The 21,141-nt window shown below is 37.0% G+C and overlaps 1 protein-coding gene across 3 annotated transcripts in view; it reads right to left on the bottom strand.

Moving 5' to 3' along the window:
* Positions 1 to 21,141, bottom strand: part of Prp31 (pre-mRNA processing factor 31) — a 262,750-nt gene that overhangs the window by 105,154 nt on the left and 136,455 nt on the right. For all 3 annotated transcript variants that reach the window (XM_090376998.1, XM_090376999.1, XM_090377001.1), the window contains exon 9: positions 16,871 to 17,028. In XM_090376998.1, the coding sequence (XP_090233124.1) occupies positions 16,871 to 17,028 (158 nt within the window). The remainder of the gene's footprint in view (positions 1 to 16,870; positions 17,029 to 21,141) is intronic.

The raw sequence follows: 21,141 nt of genomic DNA, 5'->3' as shown, positions 1-21,141 counted from the left end.
TTATTTAATTACAAATAGTATAAAACCTAGAGATACAGGGTGAAAACTCACATTGAAGGAGGCTGTAAATATGTATATAGGTATCCCCCCTAGGACATACACGGGTCGTTATGCCTTAGAAAAGCTATACCAGCCCTTGTCCAGGGGATAGCATTTCCTATATATTTACATTAACACACTTCTTGTATTTAATCATACTAACACTTCCTGTACTTGTATAAACACATCATTTCATTTATATAGGTTCCTTCCGCCATCAGAGGCAGTCCCCCTTCCCCCAAGGCTATCAGAACATTTGCATTGACATAGGAAATTTCACCATCACACCACAGTCAGTGAAAAGCACGGCTGCACAGTATCATTTAATCAGCACACATAAAACAACCAGAAGGCGGGAACTGATCCCTTTTCAGTCTGACCACCACAGTACAAGAAAGAAGTAAGAACCCATTCTCATTTAATCGGATACATACCCGTTGGGTTTTGTGCCGCCTATCCCAGTTTGCTGATTCTGACACTATTTTTACAAAATTTAAATTTAACACATTATCTTTTCTCATTTATTAGCACTTACCATTTAATTTCTATACAATCGCCTAAAAATTAAAATCAGGCAAAACTGGAATGGGAACAACAGAAACGGGTAGGTATGAGACATTCTTTTAGTCTGGCTATCGGTCTGCTCAAACCCCCAGAAGAAGTAGCAGACTAATGACTAAGTGGAAGAATGTTATTTACATTTTTATTTTCATTGTTCATCATAATTTTTTATTTTTATTTCCATTTTTTATTAATATAATTTTATATAGGCCTTCCAGGCTAAAGATAGTTTACTTTTACTAACTTGTTAGTTTGGTCCTTCACTTAATTCCCTACAGATAGATACCATTAAATAAAATTGACTAATATATATTCTTTCTTTTAGATTCTTTTAGATTTGCGAGTTCTTCTGTGCTGCGTTAATGCCATTGTATTTTTGCCATGGGCCAATTGTACATTATACGCGCCAGTATATATTCGTTTAATTGTAGATTGTTACCGATTATTGGTGTTTTTCATATAAGTATTAGTGTTCATACAAATTTGTAATCAAGTTAACCTAGTTTGGTTATCTTCATTCCATATGGCCTATACATTTTGAGTTAAGATAAAAAGTATAATGTTAAATGATAATGATTTTTCATAACATTTTACTAATGAAAACATTTTATCTGTAGCAAGATAATTATTAAATCTTAAAGACTGTACAAATTTATATAATAATATAACGTATTGCATTACACCACGTGGCCGTCAATTCCCTACTTCATCAGGGGCTTTGAGTGGATTGACAGCCCTTTTCAACGTAATACCTCATACTTACTCGTTTCTGTCTGTACCTATACCAGTTTTGCTATTTTAGTTTATATGTTCAGGTTCATTTTTTTTTATTAAATATTATTTATTTTCCTAATTTCTTCTATTTTTAGTTTAATAAAATTTAGTTTAATTAAATATTACTAGTTTATTTTTTATTGATCTCTCCAGCAAACTGTGATAGGGTACACAAAGCCCAACGAGCAAGTATTCTATATTGTAATACTATTCGTTGGGCTTTGTGTACCCTATCACAGTTTGCTGAAGAGATCGATAAAAAATAAACTAGTAATATTTAATTAAACTAAATTAAACTAAATTTTATTAAACTAAAAATAGAAGAAATTAGGAAAATAAATAATATTTAATAAAAAAAAATGAACCTGAAAATATAAACTAAAACAGCAAAAACTAGTATAGGTACAGACAGAAACGAGTAAGTATGAGGCATTACGTTGCAAAGGGCTGTCAATCCACTCAAAGCCCCCGATGAAGTAGGGGGATTGACAGCCACGTGGTGTAATGCAATACGTTATATTATTATATAAATTTGTACAGTCTTTAAGATTTAGTATTATTAAATCTATAGTATTTAATAATACTAATACTTATTAAGGTATACTTATAATACTTATAGGCCATATGGAATGAAGATAACCAAACTAGGTTAACTTGATTACAAATTTGTATGAACACTAATACTTATATGAAAAACACCAATAATCGGTAACAATCTACAATTAAACGAATATATATATATATATATATATATATATATATAGTCTATTTTATACTTTTATTTTATACTTAATAATTTATACAGTCTATTTTATTTCATTTTATTATTTGGTCATGTAATGTTGTTAGTCTACGTTTCCACCCTAGTGAGATTTCACATAATTCGGAAACGGGTGCCTACTAGGGGGGCACCACTAAATTTCTTTTAATTGGCTTAATTTTCTAAATTATTTTAGTAACGTTGCTTTAACACTACCCTCTCCTTCTTTATCCCCCACCCGATATTTTTCTGTTATTGTTATTTTATTTGGTTCAATTCATTTTCACTCTACTGGTTTGCCATGCTACTGGCAATTACTCTATTTTAATTTAGTTTAAGCAACATGTAGTGGATTGTACTTTTCTGCTGCCACTGATGTCAGCTTTTCTACTTTTTTTTTTTATTTATTTTTAACATATATTTTAATTTTTATCTCTCTATTTAATTTTTGGATTAATTGGATTATATATATTTATTTGAACAATGTTTGAAATAGTTGAAAACTGAATCTTTCATAATAAAAAATAAAAAGGAAAAGCAAACATCAGAGGCAGCAAAAAGAATATTCCTCTACAAAATGCTTGAAATATAAAAATAAATCAGAATGATGATTAAAAAAATAAAAATAATGCCAACAGCATGGCAAAACAGAAGAGCAAAAATAATCAAAATTAAACATAATGATCAAACCAACAGGGAGGGAAGAGAAGGGTAACAAGAGTACAAATATTGCAGCAGAAACTCTCCAAGATAATTTAGAAAATCTAAATGCAAAGATAATAAAATAATAATCAATTAAATTTTGAATGCTAATTAAATAGAAATTTAACAGCGTCCCCTCTGACAGGCACCAAGTCCAAATTTATATGAAATATCACCAACACAGATGTGTAAACCAACTACAAAAAAATAAAACAAAAATAAACAAAAATACACTGACCATTATGCCCCATCTCAACAGAGAACAACAAGGCCAATCATGGTCAGGGAATCACTGCATTTCAATCGCCAGCCAAATCACCGCACAGGCAAGTTGATCGAAAGTTCAGTCTCCCATCCAATATTGTTCCCACATCTGGGGCAGTGCCCCCAAAACCTCTCTCAAGCTTCTAGATTCCATTCAGAAGAGGGCAGTTAAGTTAATTAATGACTCCTCTCTAACAGAGTCTCTCCACTCGCTGTCTCATAGACGTACTGTTTCTGCTGCATGCCTTTTCTACAGATACTTCCATGGTCACTGTTCTTCTGAATTGGCTTCTATAATTCTCACCCTCTCTTTCAAAACAGTCCGAACCCGTGCCGCCACTAGCCAACATCCATTTACTGTCCAACTTCAAACTCACAGAATCAACTTTTCAACTTCCTCTTTTATTCATTCAACTGCCGTTTTCTGGAACAACCTTCCTTCATATGTATTTCCTGAAAATTACAGTCTACAGAAGTTCAAGTCTAATGTCAACAAATATCTTCTTTCGTCTTCTCAACCTGCAACCCAAGCACGGTACTAAGTACTATAGGTTCTAATACCTCTCGTGTTTGGGGGTTTTCATAAAAATAAAAAAAAAAAAAATCCCACAGATCAAACTGCCAATGCAAGGGATTTGAATAGTGGTGTTTCTTATGCAGTGAAAATTAAAAATAGGACAGATACAAGCACTCCAATGCAAAGCCACACCACTGACAAAAAGTAAGCTTAACCAGATTATATAGACAAATAAAAAACGCTCTTCCAGTACTGCCATCTATAGTTTTTTATTTGTTTATATTATCTGGTTAAGCTTACTTTTTGTCAGTGGCTTAGCTTTGCATTGGAGTGCTTATATCTTGTCCTATTTTTAATTTTCACTGCATAAGGAACATCACTACTCAAATCCTCTGCATTGGTGGTTCGATCTGTGGATCGGATGGAGGATTGATCTTTCGATCAACTCGCCTTTACGGCGATTTGCATGGCAACTGAAATGCAGTGATTCCCTGACCATTTATTGGCCTTTCGGTCCTCTGTAGAGATGGGGCATAATTGTCAGTCTATTTTTGTTTTATTTTATTGTAGTTTGTTTACATCTCTGTTGGTGATATTTCGCACAATTTGGACTTAGTGCCCATCAGAGGGGGTGCCGTTAAATTTCTATCTAATTGGCATTAAAATTTAATTGATTATTTATATTATTTTTCATTTAGATTTTTTAAATTATCTTGGAGAGTTTCTGCTACAATATTTTTAGTCTTGTTAACCTTTTCTCTTTCCCTCCCTGTGGGTTTGATTATTATGTTTAATTTTGACTATTTTCGCTCTACTGTTTTGCCATGCTACCGGCATGATTTTTATTTAATTTTTATTCTAATTTCTTTTTATATTTCAAGCATCATGTAGAGGAATATGCTTTTTGCTGCCTCTGATGTTTGCTTTATCTCTCTCTCTCTCTTTTTTTAGTATTATTAAAAATCCCGTTTTCAACTATTTCCAACAGTTTTCCGATAGCACTGCCTTGATAGCTGATGCTATCGATGCAGTGTTAGGTGGGTCGGAAAACTGCTAGCTTGGGGGGGGGGGATACACAAAGGTTAACAGTGGACACAGGCAGATGCAAAAGTGATTCTTCCACTGCTTCTATTAGAATGAGCAGCAGTTTGGAAAGCAAGGTGATGGAGACTTCCAGGACTGCTGGGAGACATAGTGGAACAAATAAATACATGGGCTGTGTTAGGGTAACTAAGAGTACAAACAGGTGCATGTACACCAATACTAGAAGTATAGTTAATAAATTTGATGAGCTTGAAATGCTAGTCAAGACATCAAAGGCAGATATTGTTGGGATATCACAGATGTGGTGTCACACACAGACATAAGCAGTGCATAATTGGAATTTGGGGAGTACAATGTGTACAGAAAGGATACACAGGACAAGAAGAGAGGAGGTGTTATGCTGTTAGTTAAGAAACACATAAAATCGAAGGAAGTGCATTGAATTGATGTTGTTGAGCAATGCAATGTTGAGTCTGTTTGGTGTGACATAAGCACTGGGAAAAGCAAAATGAGAGTAGATGTGTGTTATAGGCCCTAAAGAATCGGAAGAGTATAATTAGCATTTGTGCAGAGAAATAGAGTGGGCCAGTAAATCAGAATGTCTTATAATGGGTGATTTTAACTTTCCAGATATTGACTGGATCTTGTGGACTGGTCACTTACACACTAGCAAGACTTTTGTGGATTTATTGGATGACTGTTTTCTACAGCAACATGTTCGAGAGGCAACCAGAGGGAGTAATACTCTTGATCTGATTATCAGCAATGATTATTCATGCATTAAGAATTTGCAGATAAAGGAACCACAGTGTGGCGGTGATTACAATGTACTGATGTGGGAAATACTTAAGGATGTAATTACTATCAAGGTTAAAGGGAAGGGCTTTTGCTTTCGTAAAGATGAAAACTGGAGTCTCAGACAGTTTTTAAATCCTGTACAGTGGTATCAACTGATGATGTTACCAATGTTGAATTCTAAATGGGAAACCTTCAGGGACTTATTTTGGAGGCTACTAGGCTTTTCGTTCCAACTGAGAAATACTGTTTCAGGTTTAGACCTAAATGGATGTAAGATGAAATAATGAGGCTTGTGGCAAAGAAAAATGTATGGAATGCGTATAAAGTATCAGGTGACACAGAAGCCTATCGCAGATATAAACTAGTCTGTAATCAAGTCACAAAGGAGGTCAGGCAGGGGAAGGAAAATTATGAGAAATCTTTGGCAAAGGATGCAAAGAAAAACAGCAAAGAATTTTTTACTTATGTATATGATGTGGTCACAAAGGAACTGAATGCCAAAAATAATTTTGATATCATATACTTGGATTTCAGGAAAACTTTAGATACTGTTGCACATGGAAGATCTACAATCTGCTGTACAAATTCGAGAGGTATAGCATTAAGGGTAAGTTGCTACAGTGGATAAAGGGATGGTTGAGTGAGAGACGACAAAGATTGGTAATCGTTGGACACTGCTCTTCGTGGACAAATGTTATTAGTGGAGTTCCCCAGGGTTCGGTGTTGGGCCCATTGTTGTTTTGTATATTTATCAATGATATTGATGAAGGTATATCAGGTTTAATGTCCAAGTTTGCAGATGATACAAAGGTTGGCAGAGTTATTAACAACAATAAAGACAGTATGCTACTCCAACTGGATCTAGGTAAGTTGAGCAAATGGGCTCAAAAGTGCAACTGAAGTTTAATATTGACAAATGCAAAGTCCTGCCTATGGATAGCAATAACCCAATAGAAACATACCAACTATGTGGTACTATACTCAGGGAAGTGGAAAGTGAAAAAGACCTGGTGGTAATTGTGCAATCAAATATGAACTTTGCTGAGAAGTGCAGGTCATGGAGTTTTTTCAATGATATATAGGAATTTTGCTAGCAGGGACAAGCAGGTGATTATCTCGTTATACAAGGCAATGGTCAGGCCAACCTAGAGTACCGTACAAGTCTGGAGGCCTCATTTTAGGAAGGGTGTAGAGTTGCTAGAATGAAAAAAAGAAGGGCAACAAGATTGGTGAGGAGAACAAATTGGTGCTCTTAACAAGAAAAGCTTAAGTTCTGCAAATTGCAGTGCCTGGAGAGTAGGCACCTATGAGGTGATCTGATTGAGGGTAGGCACCTATGAGGTGATCTGATTGAGGTGTATAAGGCATTGAATGGGTTGGGCAAGCTGAATGCTGATGGGATTCTTCCCTTTGCTCAGATTAAGAACCTGATGGGACACAGATTGAAATTGAGGAAAGACAGTTGTAGAATAGATGTGCAGAAATTTGCCTTTAGCCAGCAGGTAGTTGATTGGTGGAACATACTTCCATCTTTTGTTATGGAAGTTGATAACAAAGTTTTTTTTTTTTTTTTTGGCTGATGCTGCATAAGCTTGCTTTCTTGCATATATGTATATATATCAAATATACAAAGGGTACTAGGAAAGTTTTGCAGTACAGCTTTGTTTATTTAATTTTTTCAAAGTAATTTCCTCTACATTCAATACACCTCTCCATCCTCCGAAACCAATCTTTAAACCAGTTCTGCCAAGTTTCACTAGGGAGTAAAGCACACTCGTTGTCCCAAGCCCGTAGAAGGTCCTCATCACTGGAAAACCGCCTCCCTTTTAGCTTCATTTTCACATGCGGGAACAGTGCAAAGTCGCAGGGAGCAAGGTCTGGACTGTAGGGAGGGTGCTCGAGAAGTTTCAGTCCTGTCGTGGTCAAATATTCGGTGCAGGCTTTGGCGCGGTAAGCTGGAGCATTTTCGTGATGGAGGTACCAGGTGTCCATTCTTGACTTTGGCCGCAGGTTCTTCATAGATCCAATGACTTTAGGCAGGCATTGTTCAGTATACCACTTAGCTGTGACTGTCTTCTGCGTGTCCAAAACGACACGTTCCACAATTCCACTCGATTTGAAAAATACAGCTATCATTTTCTTCTTTACAGATCGGGATTTTCTGACAATTACGGGTGTGTCGTCATCATCAAAGACCCAAACTTTGTTCTGAGCCTTGGTCGGCAGATCGTAATAGTACAGCCAAGTCCCGTCACCTGTCACGATGTTGTTCACATACCGAGATTGTCCCTTATCAAACTTTTTTAACATCTCCCGGCACCAAGTCACACGTCGTGTCATCTGCTCTTCAGTCAGTTGATGCGGCACCCAGAGAGAACAAAGTTTCTTCACGTGCAAATGATCTTGCAGAATCAAACGAATTGCTGGTGCATTTAGGCCCAAAGTAACCTCTATCTGTTGGTAGGTTACTCGCCTGTTTTCGTCAAGCATTTTCCTCACAGCAGTAACGTTTTCCTCCGTAACTGACGTTCGTGGCCTTCCCGGCCTCTCAGAATCCTCCAGAGTGAAATTTCCCCTTTGGAATTCTCTATACCACCTGAATATCGTTGTACGATGTGGACAATCATCATCTAGTGCAAGAGTCATTTCTTCTAAGCACTGGTCTATGGTTAAACCAAGCACGAAATTATACTGCAAAACTGTCCTTATCTCATTTCGTGACCACGATGCCATCGCAAGCACTTTACACTCTCACTACTAATGAATAACTGAGCCCATCGACTTGGTGCGGCGACTACTATGCACATATGAACATATCTCAACATGCAGCAACAAGCAGCTTCCTGTGATTCATTGTTGTGTCATATTGCAAAACTTTCCTAGTACCCTTTGTATAAGTGCAAATTGAAGCAACTGCAGGTAAAAAAACTATGGTGCATGCACAGTTCAGGACGCGGTATAAAAAATACCTTATACTAGGTTCCATTAATCAGTGTTACTCTTGTTCTTCAGATGGGAAAGGCAGCGGACTTCAGCGAGCTTGACAAGGGCCAAATTGTAATGGCCAGATGACTGAGTCAGAGCATATCCGAAATGGCACAGCTGGTGGGATACTCACAGTCAGCCATGGTTAGTACCTACCGAAAGTGGTCCAAGGAGGGGGAACCCACAAACCACCAGCGAGGTGTTGGACGACCACGGCTCAACAATGCTCGAGGTGAGCAAAGGCTCTCCCAGATGGTACGTGGCAACAGAAGGGAGACTGTGGCACAACTAGCCAGTAATTAGAATGCTGGTGACAGGAGTAATGTGTCACAACACGCAGTACATCGAATCCTACTGAAAATGGGGCTGCGTAGCCACAGGCCACTCTGAGTGTCCATACTAACCACGGTTCACCGGCAACAGCACCTACAATGGGCATGTGAGCATCGAAACTGGACCTTGAGTGATTGGAAGAAGGTTGTCTAGTCCGATGAATCACATTTCCCATTGCACCACATGGACGGCCGGATACACGTGTGTCATTTCCCTGGGGATGTGATGGCACCTGGATGTACCATGGAATGAAAATAAGCCGGCGGCGGCAGTGTCATGCTTTGGGTGATGTTCTGTTGGGATACCCTAGGTCAGTCGTCCATGTGCTGGGCACTCTGACATCTACCACCTACCTAAACATCATTGCTCGCCAGGTACACCCTTTCATCATGGCAACGGTCTTCCCTTCTAGTGGTGCCGTCTTTCAGCATGATAATGCACCATGCCACACTGCCTGAATTGTTCGAGACTGGTTCGCAGAACATGAGAAAGATTTCCAGATATTACCCAGGCCTCCAAATTCCCCAGACATCAATCCCATCAAGAACCTGTGGTTTGTGTTGGAAGAGCAACTCCGATTTGTGGTGTCTCAACCACTGACCTTACAGGAATTAAAGGATCTGCTGGTTACGTGTTGGTACCAGATACAACAAGACACATTTAGAAATCTTGTAGCATCCATGCCTTGCCGGGTATGAGCTGTTTTGGCTGCACGTGGGGGAACAGCATCATATTATGTAGGCAGTCATAATGTTTTGGTTCATCGGTGTATACAGGGTGTCTCAAAAATATTGGTACAAACATTTAGGGGAGGTAGGTAACATCTAAAGGAATGTGAATCGCATAGGAACCCATAACAGGAAATGTGACCATAAGTCAGTAGACTGCGCAGTACTCGCTGCACGAAGAGCATGCATCGATATACAAACTGTGAGCTGGCAGACATGCACCTAGTGTATGGATTAGCAGAAGGCAATGGACAAGCTGCTCATCGAATTTATGGAGAACGCTTCCCAGACGAACATGTACCGGACCGCCGTTTGTTTGGACATATGCATAAAAATTTGTGCAATTATGGGTCATTTAGAGGTAACAGGAGTAGTGCAGGCAGACTACGTTCGAAGCGAATTCCCACCATAGAAGAAAGTGTGCTGAATTCCATCCAGAATAATTCTACTACCAGCACACATGCCGTTGCCTCTGCCTCAGGAGTGTCTCGTTGCAGTGTACAGTGTGTCTGGCATGACGATTCCTTACACCCCTTTCATCTCCAAAGGGTTCAGTTACTGCTCCCCCAAGATCATCCTGCACGTGTGACTTTTGCGCAGTGGTTTCTCCAAGAAAGTGTTCAAGACTTGAATTTTCCAGCCTATGTTTTGTTCACGGATGAGGCTTATTTCACTCAGGAAGGCTTATTCAATCAGCACAATTCTCATGTGTGGGCTCACAACAACCCACAAGGGGTGCACCCCCATGCGACACAACATCGCTTTGCAATAAATGTGTGGGCATGGGCAGGTATGGTCGGTGACTGCTTAGTCAGCCCATACCTGTTGCCATCCCGCACGAACTCCGCTAAATATCGGATCCTTCTTGAACAAGTTCTACCAGGGTTACTTGATGATGTTCCAGCAAATGTGAGATGCAGCATTTGGTTTCAACATGTCGGGGCGCCTGCCCATTATGGAAGGTGTGTTAATGACCATCAAGGCCAATCCCTCGACGCCCAAAACAGGCATTTTGGGCATTGATGGAACCGTTGCCTGGCCCCCATGCTCACCTGATTTATTGAGCCTTGATTTCTTTCTGTGGGGGGGGGCCCTCACATCTATCATGTATGAATCGCCTGTGGAGACAGAAATGGATCTCGTGGCGAGACTCGTCTTTGCTGCTGCTACTGTCAAAGAAACTCCAGGTGTGTTCGACCCTTTCCGCCAATCCATGCTGCATCGGTGTCATGCATGCATCGCGTCTCATGGTGGAACCTTCGAGCATCTGTTTGATTTTGATTTGATTTAGATTTTATTGGCGCATTAGCAACTAAGGCTATAATGCGCCTAGACCTTCGAGCATCTGTTGTAACATCAACATCCATCTTGTACTCTATTGTTAATATTATGTCAAATAAATGTTTGCCACTAATTACTGTCTTGTGCCTCTGCTACTACTTTCCCGTGACGTTTTCGGTTATGGGTTCTATGCGATTCACATTCCTTTAGATGTTACCTACGTCTCCTAAACATTTGTACCAATATTTTTGAGACACCCTGTATATATATCTATACATTAAAAAAAGTTTTCCTACTAGTGATATTTATTCGAGTCAATGGGAAAAGAGGATGAGCCAATTACATCACTACAAATACAATTAATTATTGACAACTGCCTCCATAATGTTCACCAACTTGGTGCACACGATTCACTGTCTAACATTTGATGTTCCATTTAACTTTTTTTGTATATTAATGAATATTGTATATTTGTAAATACTGTGGTTTAGTATTTTGTAAATATTTGTATAGTTTGTAAATATTTCAATTAAATATTTTAGTCCTGCTCTTTCGGATACAACAATATTCTTCATGTATTATGGAACCTGAAGCAAAAGGCCTTTTCCTAAGTGACCTATGTAAACACAGGTAAATAATTACATAGTGATGTTGGCTGAAGTCCACTATAGTATACACCAGCAGGTACTTCGATGAAAGTGAGGAAGACAGCAATAATTTACAAGTGAAGACACCTCTCTTTTCTGATTGTTTTGTGTTATCAAAGAGGGGGGGGGCTTAGCTTAGGTAGGGTGTTTTTTTTTTTTTCTTGCAGTGCTGATTGAAGTAAAGTGTCACAATGGATAAAGTGGAATACAGATCAGTGATTCAGTTCTTCTTTCTGCAAGGGGAAAACAATCCATGAAGAAATGGTTTATGGAGAAGACTACCCAGGTTACAATGTTACTGCACATTGGTATAAATAATTCATATGGGGAAGAACCTCGGTGCATGATGAAGAATCTGGATGACCAGCAACTGCTGTACCAGAAGACAGTTTTGCATAAATTGAGGCATTAATCCCAGATCACCATATTGGCATTAAAGAACAAGCTGCAGAGCTGCAAATTGGTGTAGGGTCTGTGATGAACATCATTCATCAACGTTGCATATGAGCAATGTTCCATCTAAGCTGCATGGGTGCATGGCCACGCAATTACTGAAATGCTGCTGCTGTGCATTGCAAAATTGTTTCCGTGCAGCTGAAATTTTCTTTTAAAAATGCTGCTGGAAGCACCATCAACAGTCGCAAGGAATGCATACAAAACTGGATGATAATAACATTGAAGCTGTGGAAGGTGCACCCAGTGCTGAAAATTCTAATTCTTATTAAAAATTGTTAGAACAAGGTAAAAATTAGTTTCTATAAAATTATTTGCATGACAGTAATTGTTTTGCTAAAATTATAAGTTTCTTCACTTAATTTTTTTCACAGCTATGTCACTATGGATAAAACTTGGGTCCACCATTATGATCCCAAAACTAAACAAATGTCAAAACAATGGAAGCATGCAGAATCACCATCCCCTGAAAAAAGGGCAAAGGTGCAACCAAGTGCTGGCAAGGTGATGCTGTCAGTTTTTTGAGATCAGCATGGTGTAATACTAACAGATTACTTTCAAAACAGCTGTACTGTGACAGCACAGTATTATTCCAACCTTCTCATAAAGCTACATATGAAAGAAAAAAGATAGGGAAAGTGTTAAAAGGTGTGCATCAGCTAAACGATACTGCTCCTGCACATTCCTTGCATGCTGCAGTGAAGTTTGCCCACGAATATGGGTTCTTTGCTTATTCCCTTGACCTTGCATCCTTGAAAACACTTTACTGCTAATGATGAGGTGATTTCTGCTACTGAGTCATGGTTTGAAAGACAGTCAGAGAACTTCTACACAACTAGTCTGTAGAAGTGTATTGAGAGGTGGCAAAATATCATTCTGTCTGGTGACTATGTTGAAAAAGTGTAATGAATAGTGTTTGTTTCAACCTTCTATCACAACTACTTCTGTGCAAATACAAATCTTTCTGAACCACCCTCACATACATACAAATTTCTTCATCCAACTTTAGTAAAATCCAGTAATGATATAATTAACTTTGTTGTTATTTGCCTATTCTAGTGATGAGCACATTCAAATTATTTTCAAATTTAATTATTTTGTTTATTAAAATAATCCATTATGAGGGGAAGAGAACAGCCAATGAACAGAATCAAACTAATGTTATCAAACTAAACCTTAAGTTCTGCATTGTCTTACATCACATGGCCAATCTCTCTACCTCTCTACTTCATTATCAAAAATCCATAATTGATTATTCAATGATTCAAATAATTATTCAACGACTAGTATATTCCTGAGGAATATGTCACAGTATCATTTAGTGTTTTATCCCTATTTGTATTCATTCTCATAAGAAATGGCCATTAAATATGCTGGCACCTCCATAGGCAAGAACAGCAGTGCATAGCACACGCTTCTTGATCAGACTGGGGTTCGAGCCCGTGACCACCAAATACAGAGGAAGCGGAAAGGTCAGGGAATGACCACCGTATATCCCCGGAGCAATATGGCCTTAGTTGCTAATGCTCCTAAAAAAAAAATAATAATGATAAATTAACAAATAACAATTAAATATGCTTGTTTGTTTGTTTATGTATCCATTCTCATAAGAAATGGCCGTTAAATATGCTTCTTTGTTTGTTTATGGGCTTCATAGCACAAGGGAAATGAGGCCATAATGTGCCTAACTATGGTAAAATTAAATATGTAGTTTATCAATATGAGCTGTGGTTGAAATTTAGATGCATTGCAGAGTTGTATCCATTTGAGGAATGCAAAAATTTTGCCTTCCTGAAATGTGTTGTCTCTAATAGGAGGTGGGTAATATTGAGAGAGGTATTCATGGAAAATGATGCAAAAATTGTTTGCCAATCTCTATTGTATATGGGGCAATCAACAAGTACATGCTGAACAGCAAGTTGAATATTGCAGTTTGGGCACTGTGGTGGATCAGCAGTGGCAAGCAGATAAAGATGTTAGGTGTCTATGGTCTATCCATAGCTGGGGTAATAGTAGTGGCAAATGATGCAAGAAAGCAAGCTTATATAGCACCAGCCAAAAACACTTCATCCATCATACCCTCCAAGAATTTGCCTAGTTTTACCCTAAATTTATTCAAACAACCTACTTCCACACAACAACAGATGAAAGTTTGTTCCAACAATCAACCACCAACTGGTTGAAGCAGGTGGTTGAATGTTGGAACAGAATTCCTCTCTTGCAGAACATTTTTAAAATACAAGACATGGTCTTCTAATCATGTTTACATGATAGATCATGCCTGCGCCATTGCCAATGGTTGCATTCCCTATACAATTTCCACCACCTCCACTTGCTTTAACCCTAATTCAGGATTATTCATCAAACCATTTTTCAAAAAGATAATAACCCAGGGGAATAGCACATGGATAGCAAAGGGATAGGACATTCTGCAAATGTATCCTGCTCTGGTATCATTTCATCTGTCCATTTATTTATTGTAGCATTGCTCTAAATAACTTCAATTGACAAAGATATCTTGGGATGTTCCAGCTTTTAAGCTACCTTTGCTATATTTTAATTGGAGTTTTTATCAGTTTTATAATTCATGTGTAAATATAGTATTCATTGTAATTTTTATTTTATTTTACTTCTTCATACTTAAATGGCTGGAGTCATTAAAGAATATTTTGATGAAGACCGGGTCATGTTCTGAAGGTTTTCTTCAAAGATGTATCTTTTCGCATTATTACATTACAAGCATTTAAAATTAAAATATGATTATAATACCATATGAAATTAATTAAGCCTAATAAGTGCCACGTACATATTGTGTATCAAATATAGTAATATCTGATGACACAAAAATAGCAGTTTTACTTTCAATGTTTCAACAATGGTTAGACAGAATGTATAGCACTTGAAAGTTATAATTAATATAAACATAGTAATACACAATAATAAATAGAAACATCATAAAATTGATATGGGAAAATTCAATTGGTGACAGAACATGGGGAGTGTGAGCTATCCTATAACAATCATAACAAATTTCCTTGTGGCAGACAGTTTTTTTTTTATATATTAATTCTAGAAATATTTGTATACTTCCAAGTTTTTTTATTTGAATGTGTGCAATACTGTTTCCAGTTTTAAAACCTTAAAAACCATTTCAGATAGTTTGTTTCCATTTTAAAACTCCTTTAAGTTCTGGTGAATAACAGATTAGTGCTCACATTCTGAAAAATATTCCTAAAAATAGAATTTATATAAGTATATGAAAGCACATAAATCAAATTCGCATAATTAAAGAGATTGTTGTGATCTTAACAAATCTGAACAGCTATATCAAAGGAAATTTCTTGATGATGTCACATTACAAATTTTCATCATTTGGTGGTATGCTACCATCATATCTATATTACATACTACATTACATACCATAATGACAATAGGATGGCTTTTAGAAATTACAGATGCACAGAATTTGCTAGGGACTTGTGTTCAGGCCAAAACTTCTTGTGATCTCATAACAAGGTTTGAAGAAACAAGCTGTGCTTGTGCTAGACAAAGAACAGACAAACTAACTGCCATGGCAACAACTGCCAAGATCCACCACACTATACCAGAACAGCTACCTCTTCTAGATATCTTCACAGGTAGCACAGTAGTTGTAATTACTCTACACTGGGTGAAAAGGCCCAGGTTCTATTCCTGTCAATGATGTGAGGAATTTTTATGAGCTTTTTTTTTTTTTGCTTCGGGGCTAAGTTAGTCAGACTTTGGCATGGACAGCAAGGCTTTTCTTCCAGCAAAAGAAGCAAATCAACCCGAGAATACACACAATTTATGGACATGTTATATGTGGTAGATGAGTTAGTTCTCTGGTGACCCTAATATGACTTTTTTTTAACCTTTTCCGGACAAAATCCTAGCACTCGTTAGTTTTCTGCTGCTTATACTAGTCTATTTTGATTTTATATAGGCTATTCTTTATCAGTTTTTAAAATGTTCCAGTATCAACTCTAATATATCCAAGCTATACAGCCTACCAGGTAAGTACAAAAATAACCAGTGACTCAGTACATGTAACTGTTCTAAAAAGGAATGGTTACAGAGGGAGGCAGGGTTGTCAGTTACTATCACATAAAACCAGAAGGTTGCATATAAGCCTAGAGCAACCAAGTCCTATTTCTATTTTAAAAATTGGCAATAGGAATAAATAATTTAGTTAGTGAATCTTCATTACTAGTGTTCTAACAATGTCACCATATAAGTCCAAATTCTCTAATATATCTTCTTTTCACCAGTTATGTACTAATATTTACATTATTAGATATACCCAAGACTTATACTGGCATAAAATGTTTTGTTTATTAGCACGAAGTTCTACACAAAACCTCTAAATCTGGTTGCCTTCTGGAAATCATTTGTAATGGCTAAAATCAAAAACCTTTGAACACCAAATGGTTGCTCCATATGTCACAACAGGGAGAAATATACACTTATACTCAGTTATACAATTATTCTCAGTTGAATAACCACCCAAATGGCAGTTTCTAAGCTATTTGGTCCGTCATCAGTGGGTGGGGAGGGATAAATAATTTATCCCAGATGTATAGGAGCTGATTACTCAGTTGTGACATGCCAAAAGGTGTACTTAAAATGTACTTTGGTTTGTCTTAAAATTCAACTACATGGTAATGATGCAACCACATTAAACAATGTCACAGTTTGAGGCTTTCTGCTCTAAAATTTTATTAGTCAACTCTACAGCCAATTCTGCATACATGCTACAATACAGTGCAAGTAATAAGGCCTTAGTTTGTAAGCAAATTCCTTCAGAAATTTCTCCAAGTCAAGACACCCCTACTGCTCTGAGCCAAATATTTTGCTGCACTACGCCAAGGTATAAACTTTATTCACAAAATTAAATTAAAACAATAGCAAGCACTAAATATCAGCAGTATGTTAGTAGCACAGTAACACTATGTTTTATACTTACTACTGGAGTGTTCTGAACAATATCACTGTAAAATATAAAACCTGCATGGGGCATAATAGCAGTGGTTGAGAACCCTGTTAAAGTTTTCTTCTGTGCTCCCAATACCAGTGCATTACATGCAGGCATTTTTGATAAATTTGTCAGACCACCAGCCACACCTGGAATTACAGTAACAATTTTATAAATTATTCAAATAATCCATATTATATGACTACAGCAGCTAGTTGCTTTTGCAAAAAGTATTAAATAAAAATAATAAAATTTTTCACACATAACACCTAAATATCCTGGGATGATTATTTCCAGGAAATGCTACATTGCCCTGGAAATAAAAATGCAAACAGACTTGCAAACAAATGTATCCTGATTGCTCAAGGCAAGCTTTTGTCAGGTGTTTATTACAGCTGTATTCATTACTCTTACCTTTCTACTTACATACTATAAAATTCTGATAAATAAAATGTTAAACAACATATGTTAAATGGGTACATATGGGTTATATGTTATGCTGTATTAAAAGTATTTGATACAGCTATGGAAAATTTCATTTGTAATGTCCAACTTTCATCCATTGTTCAAAGTATAACCAGCCAATGATGGCACAGGTACACTATTGTTCAAAAAATCAAAAACACTGAAAACTAATTTGTCTCCAATTTGAAGTTTGGCTCATAAATTGATACCTACATTAATGCCAAGAGATTATTATCCAGACTCCACATTCTGAATAAATAATATCAAAATGTTCCTTCTCTTCAGTGATTTCAAGGAAATTAAGTGTTCCGATAGTTACAGAAAATTTTCCTGCAGCCACCAGAGCAGTGGGTTGGTGGAAATAACATGGAGGGGGGGGGGTGATCTAAAGTCTCGTCTTTACTTTTATTTCTAAAAAAGTATAAAAACTCATCTTGTTAAAAAAAAAAATCCATGTGCATTATTTTATTTTTATTTATTTCTAATTATTTTTTTTAAAATGGAATATTACTGGAGTCATTTTGTAGGTGATCACTTCTGTAATTTCAGAGTGTCACAATGCACTTAATGAAAATAAGTTAATCACATAAAAAATTATCAAAAAGTAGTTGACTGCACTGCCAATGCCTTCTCTCTTTATCCATGCTTAACTTTTGATATTTTATGTTTGAATACAAAAATGTAACCTAATGTTATCCAAAACCTGGAAATATCAAAAATAATCTATAAGTCCTGAGTTCATGTTCAGTTTGTGAATATGAAATGACGAAACTTAAATAATGATAGTATTAGCATTATTTAAGTTCTGCTCTGCTTCAATATATACATAAGAATAGTGTCTGATATTTTGATAGCATAAACAATTTTATTAGTCAACTAGGGGGGGGGCTCCACCCCTGCTTGCCAACCCCCATGCACACTTTTCTATGTAAAATGTAGAGATATGACAGAATAAGTCAAACCTTTTCTACGTAAAAGATACAACTACTGAAATGCACTGATTGATATCTAGTCAGGAAATGACCTATGTAATTATTTGCCTGTGTATTTGTAGTGACATAGTTGCCCGGCCCACTTGTACCATATAACCCTCATCCCTCTTCTCCCATTGGCTACCCCACCATGCAGAATTCTCAACGTCGAATAAATATCACTATGCAATTATTTACCTGCGTTTACATAGGTCACTTAGGAAAAGGCCTTTTGCTTCGGGTTCCATGATGCATGAGGAATACTGACGCAACAGTATTCCTCATGCCTGTGTATTTGTAGTGACATAGTTGCCCGGCCCACTTGTACCATATAACTCTCATCCCTCTTCTCCCATTGGCTACCCCACCATGCAGAATTCTCAACGTCGAATAAATATCACTATGCAATTATTTACCTGCGTTTACATAGGTCACTTAGGAAAAGGCCTTTTGCTTCGAGTTCCATGATGCATGAGGAATACTGACGCAACAGTATTCCTCATGATGCATGAGGAATACTGTTGCATCCAAAAGAGCAGGACTAAAATATTTAACTAAAATATTTACAAAATACTAAACTATTTACAAATATACAAACTATATCGGGACAATGGGTCCCTTCATCAGCTGACATTAATATACAAAAAATGTTACAATGGAACATCAAATGATATAGTAGAGGTATGACTGTAATAGTTTATTATTTTGTAAATATTTTTAGTTTTTATAAATATTTGTATAGTTTTGTATTGTATAATGTTATTATTTGTAATTTTAATAATAATGTTATTATTAAAACATTGTTATTAATAATAATGTTATTATTTGTATAATGATAACATTATACTAATATACTAACATTATAATGCACTGATTGAAATCTAATCAGGAAACGGCCTATGTAATTATTTACCTGCACATTTGTAGTGATGAAATTGCCCCACCCTCTTCTCCCATTGGCTCAAATAAATATCACCAGAAGGAAAACTCTTTTAATGTATAGGGAGATATATTGGGAATACTGTTATTCTGGCTCCTATTTCTGACTAATGAAAATTACTATACGAACTCAATACCAACTGGATACAAGTACCTTTATGATTATCCAGCAATGGTGGCAGCAGTTCTCTGAGGACCAGCTTGAAAATAATAAGTCCATGTTAACTGGCGGGCAAAGTTAAAAATTTGTGATTTTCTATAACTTCCAAAAATATATACAAATTTTTACTTGGTGTGGTTTTTTTAATATACACTGGTGTTCAGAGAAAGTGCATCACCTAGGAATTTCACGTTTCTAACCCTTTTTTACAATGGTATGTTACATTAACGACTAGCATCACAAATAGAAATATAAACAAAAGATATTTATTAATAGTTAAGGCAAACATAAGTAATATTTGAGAGGCGCTCTCAAAATATTACATTTGCAACCTTTATACAACAGTTTTGGTAAACACGACAATTATGGCTCAAATGTTATCAGAAGCCCTCAATTTGCTTCAGTTTATCATTTTAAATAGAAAACAAAATGAAAAGTTCACCAGGTGCAAACTAATATTTAGTTGAACTGCCTCTGGCCCTGAAAACAGCAACACACCATTGAAGCATTGACGATGGTGTGTTGCTGTTGATCAATTTGTGAAGATAATCAACTGATAGTTCGTGGTTCCAAACACGAATTATGGCTTCCTCAAGTTCACGAAGTGACTTTGGTTTCTTTCTGGCAACTGCAGATTCCACACGATGCCAAAAGTTCTCTATAGGGCTGTTTCCTGGCCAGCTAAGAGTTGTAATGGACCGTTCTTCCAACCATTTTTTCGCCTGTAACAAATGTAAACACATTACTGTCAAACCTCTAATGCAGAAATAAAGCTAAAGTAACTACAGAAGTGCCTACTTACACTTTTCACCCGATGACAAGGAGCATCCTGAAAGATACAGTTACTTGGCAGGTTGAAATGGTCTCTAATGATTCGCATCAGTTTGCCTTCCAATATAGCCAGGTATCCATTGGCATTTACGGAGCCGTTTATAAACTCCAGGTGGCCTACTCCGTGATACGAAATGCATCCCATATCAATTGGCTGGTAGGGAATTTCACTGTAGACACCATACAGTCTGGACAGCATTCTTCACCATGTCTATGGCGAATTGTTTACCTCCCATCAGAGCCATGCAGGTTGAAATTCTCATCCGAGAAAATAACTGACTTCAAAAAGTCAGTTATTTTCTCGGATGAGTTATTTTCACATAGGTCCGCGTGACATGCTCCTTACACCAAATTAATTGTGCCTTTTTCATATTTTGTGTGAGGAGGGGCTTTTTCTTAGGATGACAGGCTACAAGTCCATTTTTGAAGAGGCGTCTTCTGACTGTTACTGCACTTGCTACCACTCCATGTTTTTCCCATTCTTTTTTCAGTTCAGCAAAGAAGCTTTATGGTTTTTAAGGCATAAATGCTTCAAAACGCAGTCTTGTTTTGGCGTAGAGACTCGTTTGCATCTGGTTCCTTTTTTTCCCCTATCGGCAGAACCAATATTCTTGAGCTTGGAAAGAAATCTACTCCCTGCAATATGATGGAAGAACAACCAGTATTCTTGAGTTTGGAAAGAAATCTACTCCCTGCAATACGATGGAAGAACATCCTTCCTCACGTAATGCAACAATAGCACTCTTTCTTCGTGGCATCCAACTGCCCATAACTTGCCATCCTGACACAAGCAAGGAATGACTGCAACTCTTGCAGAGCATGCTTATATAGCTGAAAGTAACAGCTGATGCAATATTACGTTATCACCTACGCATGTCAATCTTATCTGATGCAAT

This window comes from Mastigoproctus giganteus, chromosome 7, assembly GCF_048544385.1.
Source record: "Mastigoproctus giganteus isolate SK-2022 chromosome 7, ASM4854438v1, whole genome shotgun sequence".
Lineage (NCBI taxonomy): Eukaryota > Metazoa > Arthropoda > Arachnida > Uropygi > Thelyphonidae > Mastigoproctus > Mastigoproctus giganteus.
This window is presented reverse-complemented; position numbering and strand designations above follow the sequence as displayed.